Below are 23,663 nucleotides of genomic sequence, written 5' to 3'. Positions count from 1 at the left end.
ATTATTTTGAAAAACCTACCACTGGAGGCAGTTTTTTTGAAATATTTTTCTTTAAATTAAAACAATAACGATCGAGCTCGGTTGATTTGCAGTTTTCCAGTTCTTTACCATAAAAAAATAGACTTCAGAGGTCGGTTTTGTTAAAAAATATTTAGTTTTAAACCGACCTTCGCAGATCGATTTATTCGGTTTTATTTTTTTGGAGGTCGATTTTTTGCTCTTTTCTTAGTAGTGCAAGTCTTTTTTTCCCCTAACTGCTACATAAACAAATTCCAGTTTTTTTTTTTATTATTATTTTTTTTTATTTGAGAAGCATCTATAATTTTAAACATCATATAAAAAATTGCATAAAAAACATTTGATCAGAAACATATGAGGTCGGAAAGAAAGCAAAAAAATAAATATAAAAACAATCGTGAAGGAGGGTTTGGAGGAGAGACAGAGTTAGATGTAAAATTTGGAGAAAAACAGTGCATATAGACGAGAAAAGGCGATAAATAGTCCCTTATCTATGGGAGTAGGTCTAAAATGGTCCCTGAACTATACACTTACCGGTTTTAGTCCTTTAACTATTCAAAACTTATCAAATTTGGTCTCCGTCTATTTTTTTATACAAACAGCGTACAAACTCATAAACCTTCGTGAGATTAATCGTTAAACCATTCCTCAGACCTATATTTCTCTCTCCCTGATTCTTTTTCTTCAAGTTCCTCTTGTTAAAAAAAAAAAAAAAAAAAAAAAAAAGAGCATTATGGCACTGGTGTCGCTCTCGAGTCTCTAAAATTCAAAAAGACAAACTCAGGCACAAAATTTCTGTAACCATTCTTCTCAAACACTACTAAAAAACTGGTAAAAACCGACGGAAAAAAATCGATGGAAAAAACCGACGGAAAGACCGACGGATTCCGTCGGTTTTTTCAATAATTTTTTTAAATCTTTGTTTTTTAAAGAAAACCGTCGGTTGCGTCGGTCATTTTTTGCACAAAAATGTGCGAAAAAATATAATTATTTTTTATATTATTTTCTAAAATAAACAGATGGAGTCCGTCGATTTTTTATTTTTTATTTTTTTTTTATAAAAAAACCGACGGAGACGGACTCCGTCGATTTTTAGAGCGAAAAAACAGTATAAATTAAATCAATGTAAGTATATGAACAAAAAATATCAGTGGTCTAGTGGTAAAGCCCTGTAATGCCAAGGAACATACCCGATTCGATTCCAAGTTCCTACATTTTATTCTTTAATTTTCAAAAAAAAAAAAAAAAAACCGACATGAGACCGTCGGTTTTTTTATTTTTTTTTTTTTTTTTTTTACAAAACCGACCTACTGGGTCGGTTTTCCATCGGTTTTAACCGACGCAGTCCGTCGGTTACGGAACACGAGAGAGAACTTGAGGAAAAAAGTTGAGGTTAGAGAACGAACTTGAGGAAAAAGAAGCAGGGAGAGAGAAATATAGGTCTGAGGAATGTTTTAACGATTAATCTCACGATGGTTTATGAGTTTATGCTGCCGTTTTTGTATAAAAAAATAGACGGAGACTAAATTTGATAAGTTTTTAGATAGTTAAAGGACTAAAACTGATAAGTGTATAGTTAAGGAACCATTTTAGACCTACTCCCATAGATAAGGGACTATTTATGGCCTTTTCTCCATATAGACTATAGTGTTTTTCTTTTTTCTTTTTTAACTCTTAGAAAAAGTAAAAAATAGCTAAAAAGAATTGGTAACCTGCAATAGAAGGTAAATTTACTTGATAGTGTAAAAATTGTTATACACTGACCGTGCAGAAATCTTAAACTCATAAAAAAATGGTTAAAAAAAGGAAATTGGAAGTATGTTAGGTTTGAGAGGAAAGATGAGCTAGTCCAGTCATGATAAGGGTATATTGGGACCAAACGGAGGGCAAATTTGTTCTATTTCCCATGGTTGAAGGGTAAATATGTATCAATCCACTAACGATCAAGGCATATTTGGGACCCAAGTTAAAATAAGGGCAAATTTGCTCTATTTCTCATAGTTTGAGGGGCATTTTTGACCCTTTTCCCCTTATTATATTATCTTTTATCAATAAATTTGGGGACACTATATAGTACCTTGAAATATATTGTGGTATCAATGATCTACCCTGCAATATTGTAGATGCACTTCTCGTAGATCAAGCATATCTGGCACCAGTTGGCAAGATCTCACTAAATTGACTAGTCTCAACGATCTTAGCTTCTTTGTTTCGCGGGGCAGGAAGTCAACCACCCATCCTTATTGGTATAAAGAGATGAGTGATAAATTTTTATCATAATCGTGTCAACTGATATATGAAGTTATACACTTGAATTAGTTATAGCAATTAGTTACGACTAAAAAATCCTTGTGGTTTTCTTTTCTCTCTTTTCTATTTACATGTGCGGGACGGGGGAATGGAGCTGCAGCAGGACATTTTGGCTAAAAATAGTACTAATTAAAGCTCAAGGAACCATGAATTACATCAGATACAACTTCCATACATGTATGACATGTACAATTGACTGCCTCTTTAGTCTTCCACTATTCACAAGGCAAAGGAATAAGTTCCATAATGCACAAAACTGTCCCAAAACTAGGACTATGAACTAGACCTGGCCTTTCAGAACTACAACTTGCGGGACTAAGGGCAGCCAAGAAGGTGAAAGGAAGAATACATCAACAGATTGGGCACCTAATGGGCCTTAAAGTTGAAACCAAAATCATACTAATCTTTATACGGTAACTTGCACTAGGAGACCCTTCGCTATATCTGCAAGCAGATTTTCTAAAGGAGCTAATAACACAAAAGCTTGTACAAAACAAGGCATACTCTCAACGTAACAAAGTGCGCCGATCTGATTATCTGAAACACAATGAAGTGAAGTAATCAGAAGATTACCGGTGAAGTACTAGAGAAGAGCAATTAGAAAGAACATTATTGTTAATTCATGATTGGAAACAATGATGTTCCCTCTAGAAGCATTCCCACATGAGAATACAAGACATAATTCTATTTAACTCAACAGGCAGCAAAAGTCAGCAGAACTGAAAGATTAATTCGTTGCTTATGTGTGACAATGCGTTAGTAGCTAAGTTCTAGAAAGTAAATGAACCCACGGTACCCACACAACAGTAAGAACCTGATAATGTTATTATTTTGCTATCATGACTAGTCTGTTCAATCTGACTGTCGTATGACTGGAACTCCCCACAATCCATCAATGATTGAAATAAGGAATACATCAATTTAACACCGAAAGACTCACTAGAACCCTAAGGAAATTACAAAAGAATGACCAGGCAATATCTTGATACGACAATGGATCGAGTTGGGGTTTCGAAAGGATAACCAAATCTCTTAATTAGTTAGACTTCGCACATTAACAAAAAGTTCATAATTCCAGCATGAAGAGGCCATGTGGAGGGCTCAACTTTTCTGGTGATCTTTAAGATTTATGAACGAGTTTCATAGTTTTTTTTTAAACAGGTAAGATACTGTTAGCACAAATACAAAGTATTATATGAACGAGTTCCCTAGTTGGGATCAGTGGTTAATGTTTACATGATAGAATGGTTCTCACCCTCCTGGATCATGGAAAAGTCTAAGAGTTATGAACTATCTCGAGTATATAATCAAAGAATTTGATTTTAATAAACTCAAGGTTATCCAACAAATCGCTAGACTTTCACTTGAGAAACAATAAAAATAAGACACGAGACAGTAAACAGATGAAGGCAAAACATCAAATTGAGCAGAATATACAGAAAATTACCTCAATTAAGCAGGTTGAAGATTTTCCTCCAGAATCAAATATCAAGGACAGCTATACTTTACAAGTACATCCTAATTAATTTAGGCATGCAGATGCTTCAGAGACAAACTGTGATGAGATACTTGAGGACAGAAGTGTTCCACGAAAACCTTCTTCAGTACTTTGTGCCTCCATTTTCTGACCAGAAAGCTCATCTGCAAAGAAAGTACATAAATAAATATAATTCATTAGGCGCAAATCTAATCTAGTTCTTACTTCAGCAAAAGACTGAATTTGGTCAGGGGAAACTCGGGGGCATGGGACATTGGCTGATCTTACCCGAAACAAGAGGTTTTCATGTGGACTGGTTTAATAAAATGCGAAACTAGTTGGATGTTGTACATTAATCTGATTATACATTAATCTGATTAGTCATCCTGCAACAATGCAGATATATCATACGATGCAATGCATACCCTTCCATACGCAAAGTGTTTGTTATGGATTGTTAATGCTAATTATTAGACCTTGACATCATTATAATCTATCTATATATAATAAGAGAGGCAAAATGCTGTCAGGATGCCAAGTGTAATCACCATTAAATGCCAAGTGTCACTATTTTAAAATTAAAAAATCAAAAAAAAAAAATGCCAATTCAGAAAAGTTTGGACTTTTCAAATTTAACGACAGTTTTGGAGAAGTTTCATGAACGTCTAAAAAGGAAGTTGAACTTTTAAATGTAAATCTCACAACTTGAACAGCAACATCGAAATTAAAGGGAGTAAGTTTCATGCCAATTCCATTGTCTCATGAGCCTCTTTCCGCCTCCATTTCTTTTGTTGGTGTATGACTTTATTTTCATTTTTCAGTTTGCGAATTCGAAAGTGTTACGGAGTAAAAGGAGGAGAATAAAGACAAAGAATTTATCACCACGGATCAAAGATCAGAACAAAGTGGGGATCGGACAAATATAACTACTAAGGTTAGTTATAGCAAATTGATTGAAAATTCTGAAAAGATCAAGATTTCCTTTCCATTTCCCAAATTGATTATTTAATATGATTATTATGTTTTGCCCTCTTTCATCAGTTCCTCAACAAATTGCGGTGGAAACCAAGAGATTTGAGATGCTATTATTATGTTATGCTATTGTTCTATCTCAACACTTCTCTTATAGGTTTGAATAATTCAGGTATCAACTATAATGAAATTGATACTAACTTCCGGAAGTTTGAGACTGCTATATTATCAAAAGGGCTAAATCTGAGATTGATGGGCGATAGCAGAAGGAGTTATATTAACAAATTGTGTATTTTGTTTTGGATAAATATTTCAAGGCTTAGTTTGTTTTTGTGTTGTTTCAAATCATAATTTCTAATTTGCTAAATCTGAGAATAAAAATAAAACAATGACAAATTATATGTGTCTTTGTTATGAAATCACATAAACATTAAGAAGGCTGTGTCTCCAAAGTCATCAAAGCCATTTGAAGTTTCAAAGATTTATCTTTAATAACCTGTTCCGCTAAATTATCAAAAAGATTCACATAATATTTTCAAAGTTATGTTTCATATTGTTATAATTTTTCATTCATATTGTTATAATTTTTCTTTTATATGTTGCTCTTTTCATTGTTTTGACATTTGATGTAGATTTGTACACGAATAAACAGTTGTAGATATTAATTATTTGTTCTTCTATCGAACAAATTTTATAACCTCTTAATCTTCAATATATATATATATATATATATATATATATATATATATATATATATATATATATAGGAGAGGTGCAAGCAATATGGTTAAGCCAAGTGGTAATCTAATAACAAGTCACTTGGCAATTTTAAGACAAAGTTAATGAGAATCAGGACAAAGTTAATGAGAATTAATAATTATATTTTTAGAATTTGAATGAAAGATAAAACTCAATTTGCAAGATTAGAAATTTAGAATAGTTTCCAACTCTATTCAAATTCAAAATACGGATGTTCATCACTTCTTTTTTTTTTTTTTTCCCCATTATCTTTTATCTCAAATCATCTATTTAATAAATAAATAAATAAATAATCTATATAAAAAATATTTTGCATTGAGGTTAAGCTAATTGGGTGTTAAGAAAAAGCCACTTGACAATTTTTTTAATAAGAATTAGGACAACATTATAATAATTATCATGAAAATTTTGAATTGATAGCTGAAAGAGATAATTCATAAACTTTTAGGTTGTCTCTACTGTATTCCAAATGGGTTTTTCCATTAGTTCACGTGTAAAATTGCAGCTTTCGATGTCTTTAGTCTTAGTTTCCGTTTCTAACTGTTAACACTTTGGTAAGTTGGTTTCTTAACAATCAAGATGTGTTGTTTATGACTAAAAGTTGGTCTTTGAAGATGTTAAGTCTGCTTAGTTTTGGTTTTAGCATAGGTGGTTATCTTTTGGCTAAAAAAGAAAGCATTCTGTCCAGTTAGATTTTTGAACTAACCTTGCTGCACATTTTTGGTCGAATATCCAAAAATTTATTACAATTTGATGATCATTTGGATGGATAATTAGTTTAGTAAGGAAAGAGTTGATACTGTTGGTGTAGGAAAGGGTCGGAAAGTGAAGGGGATATGGAGCTGGAAGAGGATTTTTTTGGACTAACCTTGCTGCACATTTTTTGTGGTTCATATGAGACTTTTATTGCAATTTAATGGTCATTAGGATGGGATAATTAGTTTAATGGGATAATCATATTCAAGTTCCAGCCCATCTTAGTATAGTCCATTTTGAGAATAAAGTTTTGTTCTTTTTTACTGAGCGGTGTAACAGTTTTATTTGAATGTATGAAGAGAATTTTGTTTATAGACTTAAATTGTTTGTGACTGTTGTTTTCAGTACATTTTGAGAGGATCATTTGATTGAATGAACTATATCAGGTTTGTAGTGAAGTTATAGTCATGTTATGTCCACTTGAAGATGAAATTATGTTCTTTTTATTGACTGTTGTAACAGTTTATTTGAATGTATGAGGAATTTTGTTTCTAGACTTAAAGCAGTTGCTTTGCTAATGCCTTATCGATAGTCCTGTTATTCGAAGCTGAAAAGTATAAACTTTTGAATTAGGGGGTATATTACACACCCTTTAAACTATTGAACCAAGTGCGTGATCGCTATGTGTATTCGTGGAACTGTTCAAAATACGTGGTAAGAACCCGTGTACACCGCTAAACTAACCTTATAAGGCCCAGATAACATAGATTAGGCCATTAGGTAACGTTTTATCTGAGCCGCCACGTCGTTTGAGGAAGAAAACAGCAGATGGGTTTACTTTATATATAGAAGAGGAGTTGGTATCGGGCGGTCTAATGCTGGAGGTACTAAGCTTTGCCCTCTTAATTGTGATTGTTGTTTTTGGTGAATTTTGATGGAATCATTTGATTAAAAAAGGAAATTTCAGTTTGTAGTGAAGTTGTAGTCGCGTCATGTCTGTATAGTATGAAATAAAGTTATCTTTCGTTAGCTATAATATATGTTGTTAATTTTCCTTGATTCTTACATAAGAGCTTGAAGTGTAGACTATTGGGATCTCAAGGTGACATTGATTTATGCCGAAAGAGAGGAAAGCATGTGAAGTAACTCTAAATAACAAACTACAAACTAGGATGGAGTACAAAATAAGGAAGGAGGAGGGAAGAACGATGGTATCTTACCTACGATTTTGAAATGCACTAAATATGTCAAAAGGATATAATAAGAATACTTTTTCCGTATAAAAATGTCTAAAGTAATTGCAATCGTGATATGATATTAAGTGTCAACGTCAATTTAGCTTTTGATATATAATTTTTTTATTTAAGTACACGTCATTAATGACGCTAAATTTAGAATATTAATAGTTACATTTATTATTTCACAAATTTTATTATATCATACAAAAAAGTTGATATTCTTTTTGTTTAATTTCCTTTGAGATCCGCCGTGCATCGCGTGGGTTTGAATACTAGATATAATAATAATAAAACACAATGCAACAATAACCTATACACAACAGATCCTATATAATTGTAAGAATAATCTATACACAACAGATCCAATATAATTGTAAGAATACTACATACTGGTACCATTTCATGAAACTCATGTGCAATATTACGTTATCAAATACATAATATAAAACTCCAAAATGTGTGCTAGTTGATATTAAAGGGAGATTAGATGACAGACTTGCAATTTTTAGAAATGAATAAGGAGAAGATTTGTCGATGACATAGTATTAAGTGACGAGACGCATGGTGGAGTTAACACTAGGTTGGAAGTTTGGCGACAGGCCCTAGAGTCTAAAGGTTTCAGGTTAAGCAGGACTAAATAAAAGTACCTGGACTGTAAGTTTAGTGACGTAACGCACGAGGCGGAGGTGGAAGTGAAGAAGATTGATGCGCAAGTCATATCCAAGAGAGGAAGTATCTTGGGTCCATATTTCAAGGAAACGGGGAGATTGACAAGGATGTCGCACATCGTATTGGAGCGGGGTGGGTGAAATGGATGCTCTCTTTCAAGGTTTAGTGCGATAAGAATGTGTCGTCAAGGCTTAAAGGTAAGTTCTACAGAGTGGTGATTACACCAACTTTGTTGTATGGAGCAAAGTGTTGGCCATTCAAGAACGCCCACATCCAAAAGATGAATGTTGCAGAGACGAGGATGCTCAGATTCTTTCGAGGTTTAGTGCGATAAGAATGTGTCGTCAAGGCTTAAAGGTAAGTTCTACAGGGTGGTGATTACACCGACTTTGTTGTATGGAGCAAAGTGTTGGCCATTCAAGAACACCCACGTCCAAAAGATGAATGTTGCAGAGACGAGGATGCTCAGATGGATGTGTGGGCATACTAGGAGAGATGTGATTAGGAGCGAAGTTATTCGGGGCAAGGTGCGAGTGGCCTCTGTTGCGGACAAAATGAGGGAAACGAGACTGAGATGGTTTGGGCATGTGAAGAGGAGGTGTGAGGATGCATCGGTAAGAAGATGTGAGAGGTTGGCTATCGTACGAGTTAAGAGAGGTAAAGGTAGGCCAAAGAAGAAGTGGGGGGAGGTGATTAGACAGGACATGACACAACTTCAGCTTACTGAGGACATGACCCTAGATAGGAAAGTGTGGAGGTCGAGAATTAGGGTAGAAAGGTACTAGGTACTCGAGTGATGTCGCACCGTCGGTGGGAGAAATAGGGGCTAGCCCCCTCTACACGTATCCTCAATAGTAGTATTATTTACTAATCGTGTAGTTGTCTATTCTTTGATGTGTATCAATATCTATTGCGCTTTTGCTTTGTGTCTTGCTATTTTGTTGTCATATCTGTTATGTGTCTACATCAAATTCCTTTTCTTTTATTTTCCTGTCTTTTCTTTTCTTTTCTCTCCTTTCAAGCTGAGGGTCTTTAGGAAACAGCCTCTCTGCCCCAAAAAGGTAGAGGTAAGGTCCGCATACATCCTACCCACCCCAGACCCACTTGTGGGATTACACTGGGTAGGATGTTGTTTGTTGTTTGTTTAATGAGGAGAAGATTGAATGGAGAAATGTAAAAGTTGGTCAAGAATGTCATTTTAAGATATAAGATTTTTGAAGTACATCTAGAAAATCATGACATTCCATTTGGCATTGCAGTATTACCTGCAATATCACGATGCTCATGAATCTCAGAATCTGTCACCCATAGTACATCTCCAGGGAATATATTCAGATCAGCAAGGCAAGCAGATTCACCATCAATTACCAGAGAACCTTTGTGAAGTACCTGATTTTCCTTGACTATCTGTAAATTAAAAAGAGATAAATTCATCTACCAATCAAAAGGGAGAAGTCCATAGAATCAGACTATTTTGTGAGGTGAGTAAATTGCCATCAACCCCAAAGCACAAAAGTGCAAGCGAAAAAGATCATCACTGGATCATATATCTGTTATTTTAAACAAATAACTCTACAAGCACAACGATAAAACTGTTTTATTATGTCAAGATACGATGTTACATGTCAAAAGCAAAATTACATACCACCACAAGTAAATACAGAGACTATTATCAGAATGTTAGATATGAACCAAAAACCAAAAGAACTAAGGTATAAGCCAGAAAAAATCTCTCCATCTAAAGACATAAATAATGAACCATGTTATCTTGTATTGTATGATTTGACCTTTTGTCATCTGACATGCCTGGGATTTGAAGTTCAGTCGTGTGAAGATTAACAGGATGCAATTAGGCCAAGGCACCTGAATTTTCTTTTCCAAATCAGTTTTCTCAAATTGATTCCAAATTAAATAAGAAACAATTTATCATACAATCTTGAAGTTTCTAAAGCATCAATAAGGCATTCCTAAAAGGCATAACCGTTTTATACCATTATTTCATGGTAGTATTTTCTTGATACCGAATCCACCAATGTGAAAGAATAGCCGTTCGAAGTACGGCTAGAGGAGTGTTGCGATTGATTGACTGCCAGCGTAAAAACAATCGAACTCTTGATATTTTTAAACCACTATTCCGCTTTACAAGACAATGCCCATCTGAAAAACTTAAAGAATTTTAAAATCATCTGCTACCAAACTAGCATTAGCAAAAAAGGGCACCCCTCATAAACAAGTAAGTCAGCCAAGGAAAATAAATAAGAATAGAATATGTTCAAAAAGAAAAAGTGGCTATACCCCAAAAGCTTCCCATATCATCATCTTCAGCTGGTAGACAGATGTGGACCCAGAAACATTCAAGTTTGCTGAGTTTCCAAATGCTGTCTTCCTGGAACGCTTTGAGGTCCGTCGATTTGGTTCCAGGCTGTTCACTGATGCTTCTAGAACTGATTTTGGAGGTTCCTTGCCACGAATGAAGCACACACATATATCCTCATTGGAATAGTTGAGTTTCCTCATTAATTCACAGCTTTTCCTTTCAGCAATGCACTCCTCACAAACCTGGAAATTATGATCATTAGATTTCTCATCCATATTCAATAGAAACTCAAAAAGCTTCTTTTTGAGCCTTCAGCAGATGCACAGAATAACTCCCAGATGGACCTCATTATTTTTCTCTGCTGATGTCAGCATGCTCAAAGGGATGTTCAAGTATCATGCAAAGTGCTTGCGTTGGATTGACATTTTAGACAAACTATGCAACAGGATTTCTACAACATGGAGGCAAAACCTATGATATTTGATATTCTGGTTCTTCCGATCTTCTCAACTATGACAAAGCCCTTTTAACTCCTAGGTACATGACGGACTTCCTTCTGTGGTAAGAAAGCCCGAACTCAACTCTGGAATCATAATGATGAAAGGTACAACATTAAAGTCATTTGCAGAGCATTACATTTCAATTCATTGTAAATCCATAAAGTCCGGGATATCCCGATACAAACTACAGGTCATTACTTTAGCAACTCTCGGCCTGAGTTGTTGAAATGATTCAATAGCAGCCATTAGACAATTACTTATTCTGGTCACTCCCCACCACATAGCTGCCATTAGACATGTACTTATTCTGGTTGCTCCACAACACAAGGAGAAGTTAGGGTAAGAGATGATCTAGACCTAGTTACATTTGCCTTACTCTCCAGCTTATAAAAAATACAGCACAAAAGTTGTTTTTTTTTTTTTTTTTTTTTATAATCAAGGATCTCCTAAGGCCAGTGCCGCGCAGTTGGAACTTATTGGAAAATCAATCTGTCCCTCTACCCATGTCCACTTAAATACCAGGCTTTAGTTGTGGCAGGGTTCAAACCCGTGACATGCACCTAACACACTCGTCACGCGCTGCGCTCTTACTGCTAGACCAAAGCCCTGAGGGCAGAATACATATTTTTCAAGGATATAACTAGCAGAAATTAGGTGTACCTGGGAACTTTTACCTAAATTTATTTTATAGCTCAATAAATTATGTCCAGGTTTAATGAAAGATACAAGAAGAATAAACAAATTTACCTCTGGTGAAACCTTAATGATGAGTTTTCTAGACTCAGCCCCAGCATTCGCTTCATCGTTCAAATTCACATGCTCCTCAGAAATTGCCATATCTTCAGTAGATCCAAGGAAATCATTCCCCAAGCAATCAATTTCAGCTGTAATTCCTTTGGCCTCTGTACCACCCCAATCTTCACAAAATAACTTCCAATCATTGTCGGTGATAATTGTCAATGTCTCTGTCTAAAATCCATAGCCAGAAATAAAGTATTCAGCAAAGAGAATAAGAATAAAAGCCACAAGTGGAAGAACATGAACATAAAGAAAAAAGGAGGAAACAAGAATACGGACCTGCTTAATGGTATATGGAGCTAATAAAATCAGTCATGACTTAATATGCCTGAATAATATTATAATTTCTTTATGGAAATACTATGTTCATAAGTTATTGTAATAGACTTTGAAATGAGTAAAAAAAAGCTGGACTGACACTATCATGTTTAAGTTACTTTAAGACAAACAAGAATTTGAAAATACATTATATACTTACAGCAGGTGACTTCTGGAAAATACTTTCACGTTTCCAAGCCAGATCGGGAGGCCTTTCAAGAAGTCTTGAATGCTGTTCACAAGAACCATGGCTTAGCACGAAAGTTGTTTCTTTACATTTCCTTAAACAATATTTCCATAAACTATAGAGCATTATCTTTCAGAAGAACTTATAGACATTTTATAAGCATTTCAAACTTTTAGGCGTACAGAAAGCAGTCAGTTTGTCCAACTAAACACACAAGGAATCGTAACTTCCTCTACTTAGAAAATACCTAAATGCATGAAGCTTGTGTAGAGCGCCTCTAGATGAAATATACGGTTGAAAACTATACCTTTTCACACATCAGCAAATGAATGACGGCATCCAAACTTTCAGGTTCAGCACAAGGAGCACTTTTGCCACTTGCATTAGAGTAGCTTTTCCATTTAGACAGCCAAGAAGATGGTAACAAGTAGTATCTGATACCAGGAAAAATTTGTATGCTTTTACCCATTGCTAATCTCTCATGACTTTTCCGTTGCTTGAGCTTGAACTCCCTGTATCATATAAATACAGTAAGCAACTAGGCAATTCTAACTCCACTACTTTAATAAGTTGATATGGGACCTTAGTGTATCTTCTAAGCATGCAACTTCAGTGAGTTGAATGCTGCATTGAGTACAGGGCTCAGAGTCTGAAAAGAAAGTTGAACAGCCCACAGAGTCATCAGGTTTTACTGCCATAGCTATCTCACGAATAAAATTCCAAAGACTCTCAGGTATTAGCACACGTCTGGCACCAGAAGCTTGTTCAGGCATCAGCTGTCCATGAGGACACCTTATTGAAGCTGTTGGTCCAGCATCAGCTTCACAAGGAGAGTCTACATTTTTCCTTCGGAGCCACTGCTGTAACCTGCAGAGGAACCATATGGATATCAATGGTATCTAATAAAAAGAGACTGAGATGAGTTGAGAACATAGGAAACACAAGATGATGCAACTGCCTCATTGCATGAATAGCTTCAACATCATACACAAGCTAACATCTTCCGTTAGCAAATTGGTGGATTTCTTGAAATTTTGATCAAGACAGTAAATGATAGATCAATTAAATGGAATAATGTACAAAATTAAAGAAGTTATGACATGCTGTGAGTGTTTAACATTTAGTGATACCGAAAGGTAATAACAACAACGTACCCAGTGAAATCCCACAATGTGGGGTTAGTGATAAAGAAAGGTAGTGAAAATTAAGCCAGACTTAACACACCGTATGTTATGCCAGAAGTTGTTCTTAGAAAGGTCATACCAAATCGTATTGTACCATTTATTAAAGGAAGTAACTAGAGGATGCAGGTTACGTCGACTGTGTTAATGTATTATTGCATCACTAGAGAGAGTATTCTTGATATACGCGTTTTCACACGTAACAACTAATAACACTTTATCAAACAACTTAATTTAGCACGAAGATAGTGACGATAATCCCACATCAGACACATCTATACAAGTTTAAAACAAGGATACATTACGTAGACGCACCATGGCTTTGATATGTAGTACAACTTCTCATCTGGACAATCCCCCGAAAGTGCTGCTTCTGCAAGTTCTTTCATTAATGTTCTTCGATCCCGGTAGTTATCTGCACGAGCCATTGACTGAGCCACTTCAAAGAGGCAGTCAATGCAGTGATCATCCTTGCCCAGCGTTGGTCCTCCACTGTACTGGATTTGCAAGCATCAGATCAATATCAGGAACAAATAGACTGAAAGCTAGCAAAGGAGAATACCATGGAAATCATAAAGCATAGATATTATTTGAAGTCCTGAAAAGCAATCAGCAGTTACAGAGTAATGGTTGTTGAAGTTATCACAAAACACTCAAAATGCTTAAGCATAACAGTAAAGATCTTATTTTGTAAAATAATACCTTAGAGAATAACATGGTCCAAGCTTCACAAGACAGCCGCTTCATAGAGCCAACCTTTGAAACTGGTACTTTCCCGTGTGTGCATTGTATGGAAGTGTTATCAATGATTCTGTAATACAGCAAAAGCAACTAATGACAACAAAATAGGTCTTTTACCAAAGAAATTGTATGGTTCATGAATTAGTTATACTGAGAATTATAGCAAACAGATTGTTACGCGGAGCAGCGAATAGTAAAACATAACTTGTTATGCGACGTACAGTAATATGTACATTGTTACGTAGTGTTGGCGATACCAAAGTCAAGAATTAGCTTACAGGTACTTTTGACGTTTTAGGTACACTTAATTCATATATTTACTTATAACGAAAACAAACTCTTATTTCGATATTTCTAATACATATTCTTATTTCACATTCAATCTTGCACAAACAATATAGATTTCCGCATAAGCTATACAAATACCCCCTATATCCGAATTTATATGTACTTTCCTTTTAGTCCCAAAAAGAATAATATCTTTCTATTTTTATAAACAATTTAACTTTAACTTCCGATTTCAGTGATTTCACCCATAATGTGATGACTTGTAGCCACATAAATATCTACTGCTTGTTTACAAGTTTCAAAATTCTTTCTTAAACCAATGCATAGTCAAACTGCATCACATTAATTGGGATGCACGGAGAAGCATTTATGCCAAAAATTAAATATTGTTTTTAGTAACGCAAACTTTATACTGAAAACCAATTATTGTATTGGGAACTCTCAATTTATGCTAGATTAGTATCCTATATGGGAAAACAAAGAAGCTCTTAAGACAAAGTAGCTACGCAACATTTAGCATTTCTCCTACATACCAAGCAAGAACAGCACCAACCAAATACAGAATAGTCCTTAATGATCAAATCTGATGACTGAAACCTCAATCCGCCACCACGACCATTGCAGGTGGGCTCACACTGAGTATTGTAACTGGGGTTTGAACCTAAGGTCTCCAGATTGTTACTCTTAGGATGTGTTTGGTATGAAGAAAATTTTTTCCTAGAAAATTTTTTCTTGGAAAATAAATGGTTTTTTATTTATTTTCTCAGGTTTTGTAAGTAGCAAAAAATATTGTCTCAAGCATTTATATAAAATCTAGGCAAACACTATGGAGGTGCGGGTAGGGGTAGGAGTGTGGGAGTGGTGGAGGTGGGGCTACAAGGGGTTGGGGTGGGATTGGGTGTGTTGGAGGATGGGGAGGAATGAAATGCTACTTATGGAACGGTTTTCCCTACTTCCACTAAGGAAGTCATTTTCCTTATTTTTAAGGAACTTATTTTCCTAGAGAAAATGTTTTCCAAAAAATTTGACCAACCAAACATGAAAAAATTGAAACTCCATATCAAACACATCCTTAATTACTCAACTACTCATTACTCAAAGATCCTTGTAGAACTAAGCACAAGTAAAACTATCTGACAAACGACAACAGAATTCGTATAAATGGAAGGAAAAGTTCGATGAAGGAAGAAATTATATTTTATCTACTACCTTATAAAGATTTATTCTATGAGATGAAAAGGAAGAGCCATTCTAGGAATTGAAACTTACGATGGCATGATGTTGTCCGCCCATTGACGCAGCCAGTCCATAGATATCCAAAAATAAGATTTCTCAGCTGATTGGACTGCAGCTTTAGATAGGATTGAACGGACCTCCTGCCTCCGCTCCGTGATGCAGTTCAGCTCAGACTCCTTCTTCGCTTTGTATTGCTCACATGAGTCAACATATGAGTCATTCAATTTTTCCACCTCCTCATAGAGGTGGGATGGAAGATGACTATCAGCTTCCGAAGATGTACAAGCCTTTTTTTCTGCTTTATCACCACTAGAGTCAATTGACATTTTATCACCATTCTTTGGACGTCTAAGGACATACATCAGCATATAAGCATCACAAGACGAGAAGGTCTTCACTTCAGTGAAATTGGTATTTGAGGCTTGCTGCTCCCCAGCATCAGGCCCATTTCCATTCTCAATAATTACATCAGAAGAGGAGTGCTCAAGTTGCTCAGTTTGAGAAGGTTTGACAGCAGACTGTGAAGAACCTTTACCAAATGGCCGACAGCCTAAATTTGAAACATTTTCGTCATCAAACTCCCACCACTGCTGTGTATTCTCATTTTTAATATGGGCTACATAGTGGCCACTATTTGCAGCAGAACCTTTGTGGATCAGTACAGCTGATAAGTCATATATTAGTTCTGATTGGAAATGCTCAGATATCCTCCGGGTCATATTCAGCTCTTCAGGAAAACAAAATGCAGATGTGATTTTCTTCCTCGTTGTAGTCTAGGAAAATAATGTACGTATCAGATAGAGCCAACAAATAGAACAGATCAAAAACATCTAACAAACAAATGAATAAATCAACTTCAGCTGGAATATTGGTATTGAAGCAAAATCATTTCAAGAGTCACTTTCTTACTAATAGATGACTATTCTAATCTTTTTCACTATTCAACTCAAAACTAATATATATGTACTAAAATTTAGGGACTGGGAGGGGTACAACAACTACTACAAGCACAATTGCGCCTCAGTCCGAAACAAGTTGGTCGGCCATATGAATTCTTAATGACCATGTTTCTCCATTTAAATTCATGTCAGGCCAACATTATACAAAATAAAAGTAAAAATAAGAAGTAATACAAGTTCTCTATACTTTTTTATTTTATTATCTTTTTATTTTTTGAAAATAGAAGTTCTCTATATTTTCTATTGGCATATTAATCTCAGATAGGCTAATCAAACTTATAGAAAGCATAAGACCTAAAGTAAATGTACTAACATAACTACATATTTTCTACTAAGTGGTATCACCAATATAGTTCTTTTTCTTCCATTGCGGGAGCTTGGAAGGGTAAAAGCATTTACAAATTATTTCAAATCAAGAGCCCACTAGAGTCTCTAAATGTTAAATTGCCAAAGTCCAACATCTCAAACTTCATGGAAGTCATCAAGCATGTATTTCATCAACTACAACATAGAACTATGACCAAGCAGAAGAAGAGAGTCCACTGCACATACAGGTATAAAAATGCTACAATAAAGCTCTACATTGAGATAAGGAATTTAAGAAATTTCCCGCCATGACAAACGAACTTACAATTCCCAGCAGAGAGAAAAAGGGGTTCATGCCGGAGCAATGATAGATTCATTACCAACCTTCAAGAATATTATGGTATATCACAACAACAACAACAACAACAACATACCCAGTGTAGTCCCACAAGTGGGGTATGGGGAGGGTAGAGTGTACACAGACCTTACCCCTACCTTAGTAGGTAGGGAGGCTGTTTGCAATAGACCCTCGCGTCAAAGAATGCATATCAAAGTAGTTCAGAAAGCATGGCAAATAGAAAGAAAAGCATAACAAATAATAAGGAAAGCGTGACAAAGCATCCTGCAAAAGTGACAGTAATAACAGCAAAAGAATACAATAACCGCAGTAGAAGAAACACTGATAGTAACAGAAATCAAAGAACAAGAGAATAATACTACTACTGTTACTGGAAACTAGGTATCAGTAGTAATAATCGCATGTAGCAACTTCCCTATGTGGTCTTAAAAGTGGACCAACATGTATCAATGAGACACTTTAAACACTTTACATACATTTGGAAGGAAAATGCATCGCTTGAGCTGGAAATTCAGGACTGCAGGCAGAGAGCGCAGTTTAATGCTACGAGTAGCATCAACTCGGGTGGCACATGAATCACAATAATATTGATTATCTCCTTGAAGCTCCTCTACGTTAAGATAGTCGTTCAGACTCTCGTCTAAACTCTTCAAACCCTTGACATTCAACTCCAGCTCATAGAAGTCTTCAATTTTTGATGAAGCTTCAGATTCATTTCCACATTTTGAACACCTATAGATTAATTAGGCACAGAACACCAATAAATTAACTTTTAGGATCTTCTAGTTCTAACAACTCCATAACGTAGAGGCAGAATTAACCACAACGAATTAAATAAACAAATTGCTTCAAATGTACAAGTAAAAAAAACTCCGACATAACAAAGGTGATAGATCTGATGAACCCTGATCTTGAGAAGAATACAACCAAAGAGAATCAAGGATGACAAGTTCTTGACAAGAGATGTACATCATTCAAGGTGACCTTGATGTGCAGTTAGCATTTGCATTGCATTAGAAAGGAGGACAATGGAGGCATCACCATGTAATGCAACAAAAAGTTCTTCCCGTGCTAGCTGGGTGACTAGTAATTCCTTGTTTTCTTTTCCAATAAGGGGCCAGACACACTTACTGGTGTCCATGCGCATGCAGTCAATATGTTTTCAAATGACCAACCAACTATTCAAGCTCTGTTTACATCCAAGAATATAGCCACAGAGAAATCTGTTTGATAAAATTGATTAAAGGGCCGCCTAACTAGGAAAGTTGGGTGGACTGGACAGGGAATAAGCTCCAAATCACACAATCAATTGAACTAAACGCAAGTATCAGCCAACAGCTTCTTATACTTATAACTTATATGCAATTGAGACAATGCATTATACTGGTTAATAGTAACAATCTGAAAAGCTTATCCTAAAGAAGTAATAGAAGATGTAAGACATGAATTTAGGAGATAAGACATGAATTTAGGAGACTTTAAAGCTAGTAACTTGGTATGAAGATGCTATTCTATTCTGTCTTTGACAAGATAGGTCAGGCTCATGGCTAAATTTCTCCATTGTACAACTTGCCAGATGACAAAAACTTCCTATGTAGCTAGATATCAGAGTAGCTAATCTTATCAAATCTTTTCGATAAAGTAGCTTTTTGATCAGATTCTAATAAATAATCTTAACAGATCTTTTCACCTTTGAAAGTTCTTTCTTGGGCAAAATCCTTACTTGGACAAGTAGCTTTAATCAAATGAACCAGTTTACTTTTGCAAAGTTCTACAAGTTGGCTATATTCTTCAACAGAGAGTGGAGACATTTTTCTTAAGTGTGAGCTCTTGATACGATGTATTAAGATTATGTTCTGCTTTCATCTTTAGTTCAATATTCAGTCACAAGAGTGATTTGAACCCCTTTTGTTGGTGATCCAGCATGAATACACTAAAAACCTCATGCAATAGTCAGAGATCTCCCTTTGCCTTTAACCTACAAATAATTGAATAAACCGAAAATTTGTTGTTGCATTACCATTTCAGTTTTAAAAGAAGGGAGATAAGGTTACTTGTATTAAATTCGAGGAAAATTTTCTTATAAATTCGTGATTGCGCCAGAAATCCAAAATGCAATGAAAGGCACTACAGATTCGTCCCTTCTCCATTCCGAAGTTTTAACGCTTCGTAACAGAAAATCACAGGAAAATATTATGCGTGCCCACCACAGCTCATGATTTAGAAAAAGAAAAAGACAAAAAAAATTCAACTTATTGGTCACCTATATCAAAAATAAAGTAAAGAACAGAAAATCCTGGAGTCATGAAAGGGTTCATGTAATTAGTCTAAAATGTCAAAAATATCAATATTTAGCGACAGCTTTAGTATTGTTATTTAAGTCTAGACTTACGTAGTCACATGTGATACACCTCCGCGGAAAAGATCTTGCACAATTGTTCTGGCCTTCAACACGCTAGACCTACTTAGACATCGCTCAAGAAGAGAGAAGAGCAAGGTCAAAAACTCATGACTATCTTGCTGAACGCCATTATCTAGCTCCAGAGTTTGGATAAATGGAGCAGAATCAACAAAAGCCATTTTGTACAAATGTAACTTTGCAAACAGTCGTGCTAGTTGGTTTAACACAGGTTGTTGTTTCAGAACATCTGGTTCAATAGAGAATACACCCTCCCTGAATGACTTATTCATATACAGGCACTGCAGGATACTGTTAGCATAGCATGTCGCACCCAGATTTGTCAACCCGGCAGGTGTCTCTGGGGATGCACGACGATCATCTGAAGGATCAGGACCAAGAGCATTGACCACTTCAGATGTCTTCTGCCATAACCCAGATTTGCGACTACCATTTGGCGGTGGAATCAATCCACAAAAGCAATTGGGATTATCTTTGGTGTTGACACGACATCCTTGGCAGGCAGGCTTCCATATCATGTACAGCTGATTAATATCATCTTCCGTCACCAGGGTGGTAGATAGAACATTTCTGCAAAGCAGACAACATAAAATACCAACTGATATATACAAATAAACTAACAAAGACGCAAAAGAGAGATAATAAATAAGTTGGGTTATCCTTGAAAGACATTATAATGTCACCTAGGTCCAGCATTCAAATATTCAGATATTAAAGTATTTATCTTGCTCCAAAAGAAAGTAAAAGAGCATAATATGTTCAAGTAGAAATTATATACTTGAGTTAGGGGCTTACTGGAAAATAAGAATTGGGTATAGTTGTTTATTTTTATTTTTTTATGAAGATGATAAAAGTGGTAAGAGGATGAACCCCTCGGCTCAATAATTGAGCTACCCAGGACTTCTTCAATTGTTTGCATTTTACGAAACTGAGAAACTACAAGAAGTTGGATTTCCTACTGTCTGTCAATCCCCTACCACAACCAACACAAAAAAAAAAAAAAAAAAAAAAAAGGAAGAAGAAAGAAGAAGCTGTCTACTTGCTTTACTGAAAATCAGGAAACATAATTTCGCAGGAAGGACCTCCTCTGATCGTTTAGATAAAAGAATAAACCTGTCCTTTTCTTTCAGGGAAATAGTCAAATGCAGGGAAAAAAATCAACCATCACGGATTGCCTCCACGTCTTTCTGTGGGGGAAAATGTGGTTTGCTTTATCTTTTTTCCTCCATGCTAAGGATTACATTTCTATCTATAAAAGGCTGTAAACGCAAATTATCATACTTCTTGTCTTCAGCTAGGTGCATCACCTCTGTTAATCCGGGACAACATCTTTTTCTCTCAATAATTACAACCTCAAATGCTATGAGACCTTATTATCTAACTTAATAGATTTTAAGAAACATCAGCACGGGATGATCTTATTTGCACCTTTTCACATTGATCACCAAAAACGGGGTCTGATCATGAATCTTGGTTAGAAACTAGGATTACTCAATTGAACTCTTTTCGATTCTTTAATCTTTGTGACTACACTCCGTCATTATCAAGAAAATTATTGCTTTGAGCATTGATCTAGCAAGAGTTTTGAAATTTGTTTAACAGAATTAAAAACGGCTCTTAACTCAACTGCATTCTATTTAGATAAAGTAATTACTTATTGATGTTGCGGGAAACTCCCTGGAAGAAGCAAACCCTATATTTTGATTCAATATGTTGTACTAATTCTTTTTATTTATTTTTTATGACAAGGGAACCCGCAGCCGCTACTCTTTGGGTGCGCACAGGGTAAACCCCGCTCCTCTGCAATAGCCGGCAAACCACACAGGAGATATAACCCGCACTAGGCAAGCCTTGAGCGACGAGCTCGGCCCAGAAGGTAAATCCCCTACTTTCGTAGGCAGGGGGTTTCGAACCTGAGACCTCCATTATGAAAGCCCCATGCTCAACAAACTGAGCTGCCCTTCGGGTACTAATTCTTTTTATTAACCTCAATATGAAATGACAAAAATAGCATATACTTTTAAAATGAAGAAGATACTGTTGATTCATTTCTAGATCTTATCGATACCTTGTTGATTTAGTATCGTCTACTCGAATTAGATTCGAATGAGATGTAAGACAAGCCATGTGTGCATTTGTTTGCTTTCAGATACTCTATACGAGACAAGGTATATAGTACTATCAATTAATTTTCAATTGTGGATACGTATGTATCCAAGATACTGAAACGGCTACCATTATTGGTATCAAACCAATAACGATTCATAAAAACTAAATCTTCTAATTGATAATTAGGCCAAAGAAAGAACTTAAATTTAATTAGTTCATTTTTCTATTTATAAAGAGGTTTCCTTTCATCCAAAAATTGACTCCAATCTTTTACATTAGTTTCGTTGCAAAATACCGAATTTCTATCGACACCATTCCAATTCAAAGAATTAAAAAAAACTTCGAATTCTCAACATCAAACTGCAATCTCCACCAAGAAAGAAAATCCGAATGAAAAGTACTGCTATAAAACTAGAAAAACCTTTTATACCTAAAAGAGAAACACGACAAAAATAGTTGCCACAACTTACTCAAGAAACACGCAAGGAACACGTTGCAAACTCGATAAAAAATTCAGCACAATGTAATTGAGCATAAATAAATTTGTACTATATCCACAAAACAAGACAGCAACAATTAATATGAGCATAATTCACCTGAAAAAAAAAAACAGAAAATCCTTTTTTTACCCAAAATAGTTACTCCAACTTGCTAAAGAAACACGCAAGGAAAACGTAGCAAACTCAATCAAAAAATCAGTACAATGTAATTAAGCATAAATAAATTTGTCTATATATCCACAAAACAACAACAATTAAAATGAGAATAATTCACCTGAAAAAAAGAAAAAAAAAAGCCTTTTATACCAAAAATAGTTACTCCAACTTGCTAAAACGTCGCAAACTCGATCAAAGATCAGTACAACAACAATTGAGCATAAATAAGTTTCTAACATATCCAGAAAAACATAACAACAACAATAAAAATGAGAATAAATTTACCTGAAAATTTCCGAAGCCGCATCAGCATAATCATCAGGTCTATTCCTTTTATTTTTACTGCGAGTATTAGGCCTATGATGCCCCATTTTCACCACAGTAAAATCAAAAATCAATCGGCACAAAATCGGTAATTCAGTTTCGATTCTTCTGATCAAAAATAAAATCGTTCTAATTTCACTGAATTTATTCTAAAACCTCGAGAAATGATGAGTTTTCGAGTGAATCGAAAATCATTAAACTTGAGAGTTGAAGTTCGATTCTATTGTTCGTACTTGAGAGTTTTGGGAGTTTTTATATTTAGGGTTTTTAAATATATTTTTATTTGATGAGGGGAAGTCTTTCCAGTTTCCTAATTTGTTTTTTTTTTTTTCGGTGGTTTTAGGAGGGAAAGATAAAATATTGATACTGAATTGGGCGCCTTATCTCAGGTTTCGTTAAACACAAGTTTATTGGGAGTAGCAAAGAAAGTTACATCACATCATTCTTGTATCGTAGTAAAACTTATGATTCACGCTTTAAATTAATTTTGGGATATTTCACCATATCCAGCGTGCCAAAGCACCTAATGACTATAAGGGTTCGTTTGGTATGATGGATAAGCAAAAATAGTTCTGGAATAAAAATTTAGTGCCATCTTATTCCATGTTTAGTTGAAATAAAATCCCGAGATAATTAATGCCGGGATTATTTATCCCGGGATTATACTGTTATTTTATGCCACATTAAGATAACAATTTCGGGATAACTAATCCCGGGATTAGTTACCCTGGGATAACTTGTTTTCTAACCAAACGAGCCCTTAAGGAATCAACGACTTTCTCTTCTGAAACACTATATCCTTTACAGTTAATCAACATTTGATAGAT

The 23,663-nt window shown here is 35.3% G+C and overlaps 1 protein-coding gene across 3 annotated transcripts; it reads right to left on the bottom strand.

Moving 5' to 3' along the window:
• Positions 1–2,457: 2,457 nt before the first annotated feature.
• Positions 2,458–23,228, bottom strand: LOC132051552 (ubiquitin carboxyl-terminal hydrolase 26). 3 transcript variants are annotated; one of them, XM_059442687.1, is made up of 14 exons: positions 22,798–23,223; positions 19,721–20,317; positions 17,805–18,060; positions 15,739–16,478; positions 14,143–14,251; positions 13,756–13,937; positions 12,842–13,126; positions 12,567–12,771; positions 12,233–12,304; positions 11,704–11,925; positions 10,435–10,698; positions 9,405–9,546; positions 3,776–3,969; positions 2,458–2,865 (listed from the first exon to the last, which is right to left on the bottom strand). In XM_059442687.1, exons 1-13 carry the CDS (start codon positions 22,881–22,883, stop codon positions 3,851–3,853), a joined length of 3,279 nt encoding a protein of 1,092 aa, XP_059298670.1. In that variant the 5' UTR covers positions 22,884–23,223; the 3' UTR covers positions 2,458–2,865; positions 3,776–3,850. The 3 variants fall into 3 exon arrangements, with proteins under 3 accessions (XP_059298670.1, XP_059298671.1, XP_059298672.1); XM_059442688.1 differs by lacking the exons at positions 2,458–2,865; positions 3,776–3,969; positions 9,405–9,546 and adding an exon at positions 10,151–10,296 and having other exon boundaries at positions 22,798–23,226; XM_059442689.1 differs by lacking the exons at positions 2,458–2,865; positions 3,776–3,969; positions 9,405–9,546 and having other exon boundaries at positions 10,559–10,698; positions 11,704–11,873; positions 22,798–23,228.
• Positions 23,229–23,663: the final 435 nt, after the last annotated feature.

This window comes from Lycium ferocissimum, chromosome 4, assembly GCF_029784015.1.
Source record: "Lycium ferocissimum isolate CSIRO_LF1 chromosome 4, AGI_CSIRO_Lferr_CH_V1, whole genome shotgun sequence".
In the NCBI taxonomy this organism is placed as follows: domain Eukaryota; kingdom Viridiplantae; phylum Streptophyta; class Magnoliopsida; order Solanales; family Solanaceae; genus Lycium; species Lycium ferocissimum.
The sequence above is the reverse complement of the archived record's forward strand: the minus strand, read 5'-3'. Positions and strand labels throughout refer to the sequence as shown.

Bases quoted from the DNA above. Each gene is read 5' to 3' on its own strand.
- LOC132051552 (XM_059442687.1), bottom strand. From the start codon at position 22,883: ATGGGGCATCATAGGCCTAATACTCGCAGTAAAAATAAAAGGAATAGA. The intron at 20,318-22,797 runs GTAAATTTATTC...TCTGCTTTGCAG, and splicing joins GCGGCTTCGGAAATTTTCAG to AAATGTTCTATCTACCACCC. The intron at 12,772-12,841 runs GTCCCATATCAA...TATATGATACAG, and splicing joins TGCTTAGAAGATACACTAAG to GGAGTTCAAGCTCAAGCAAC.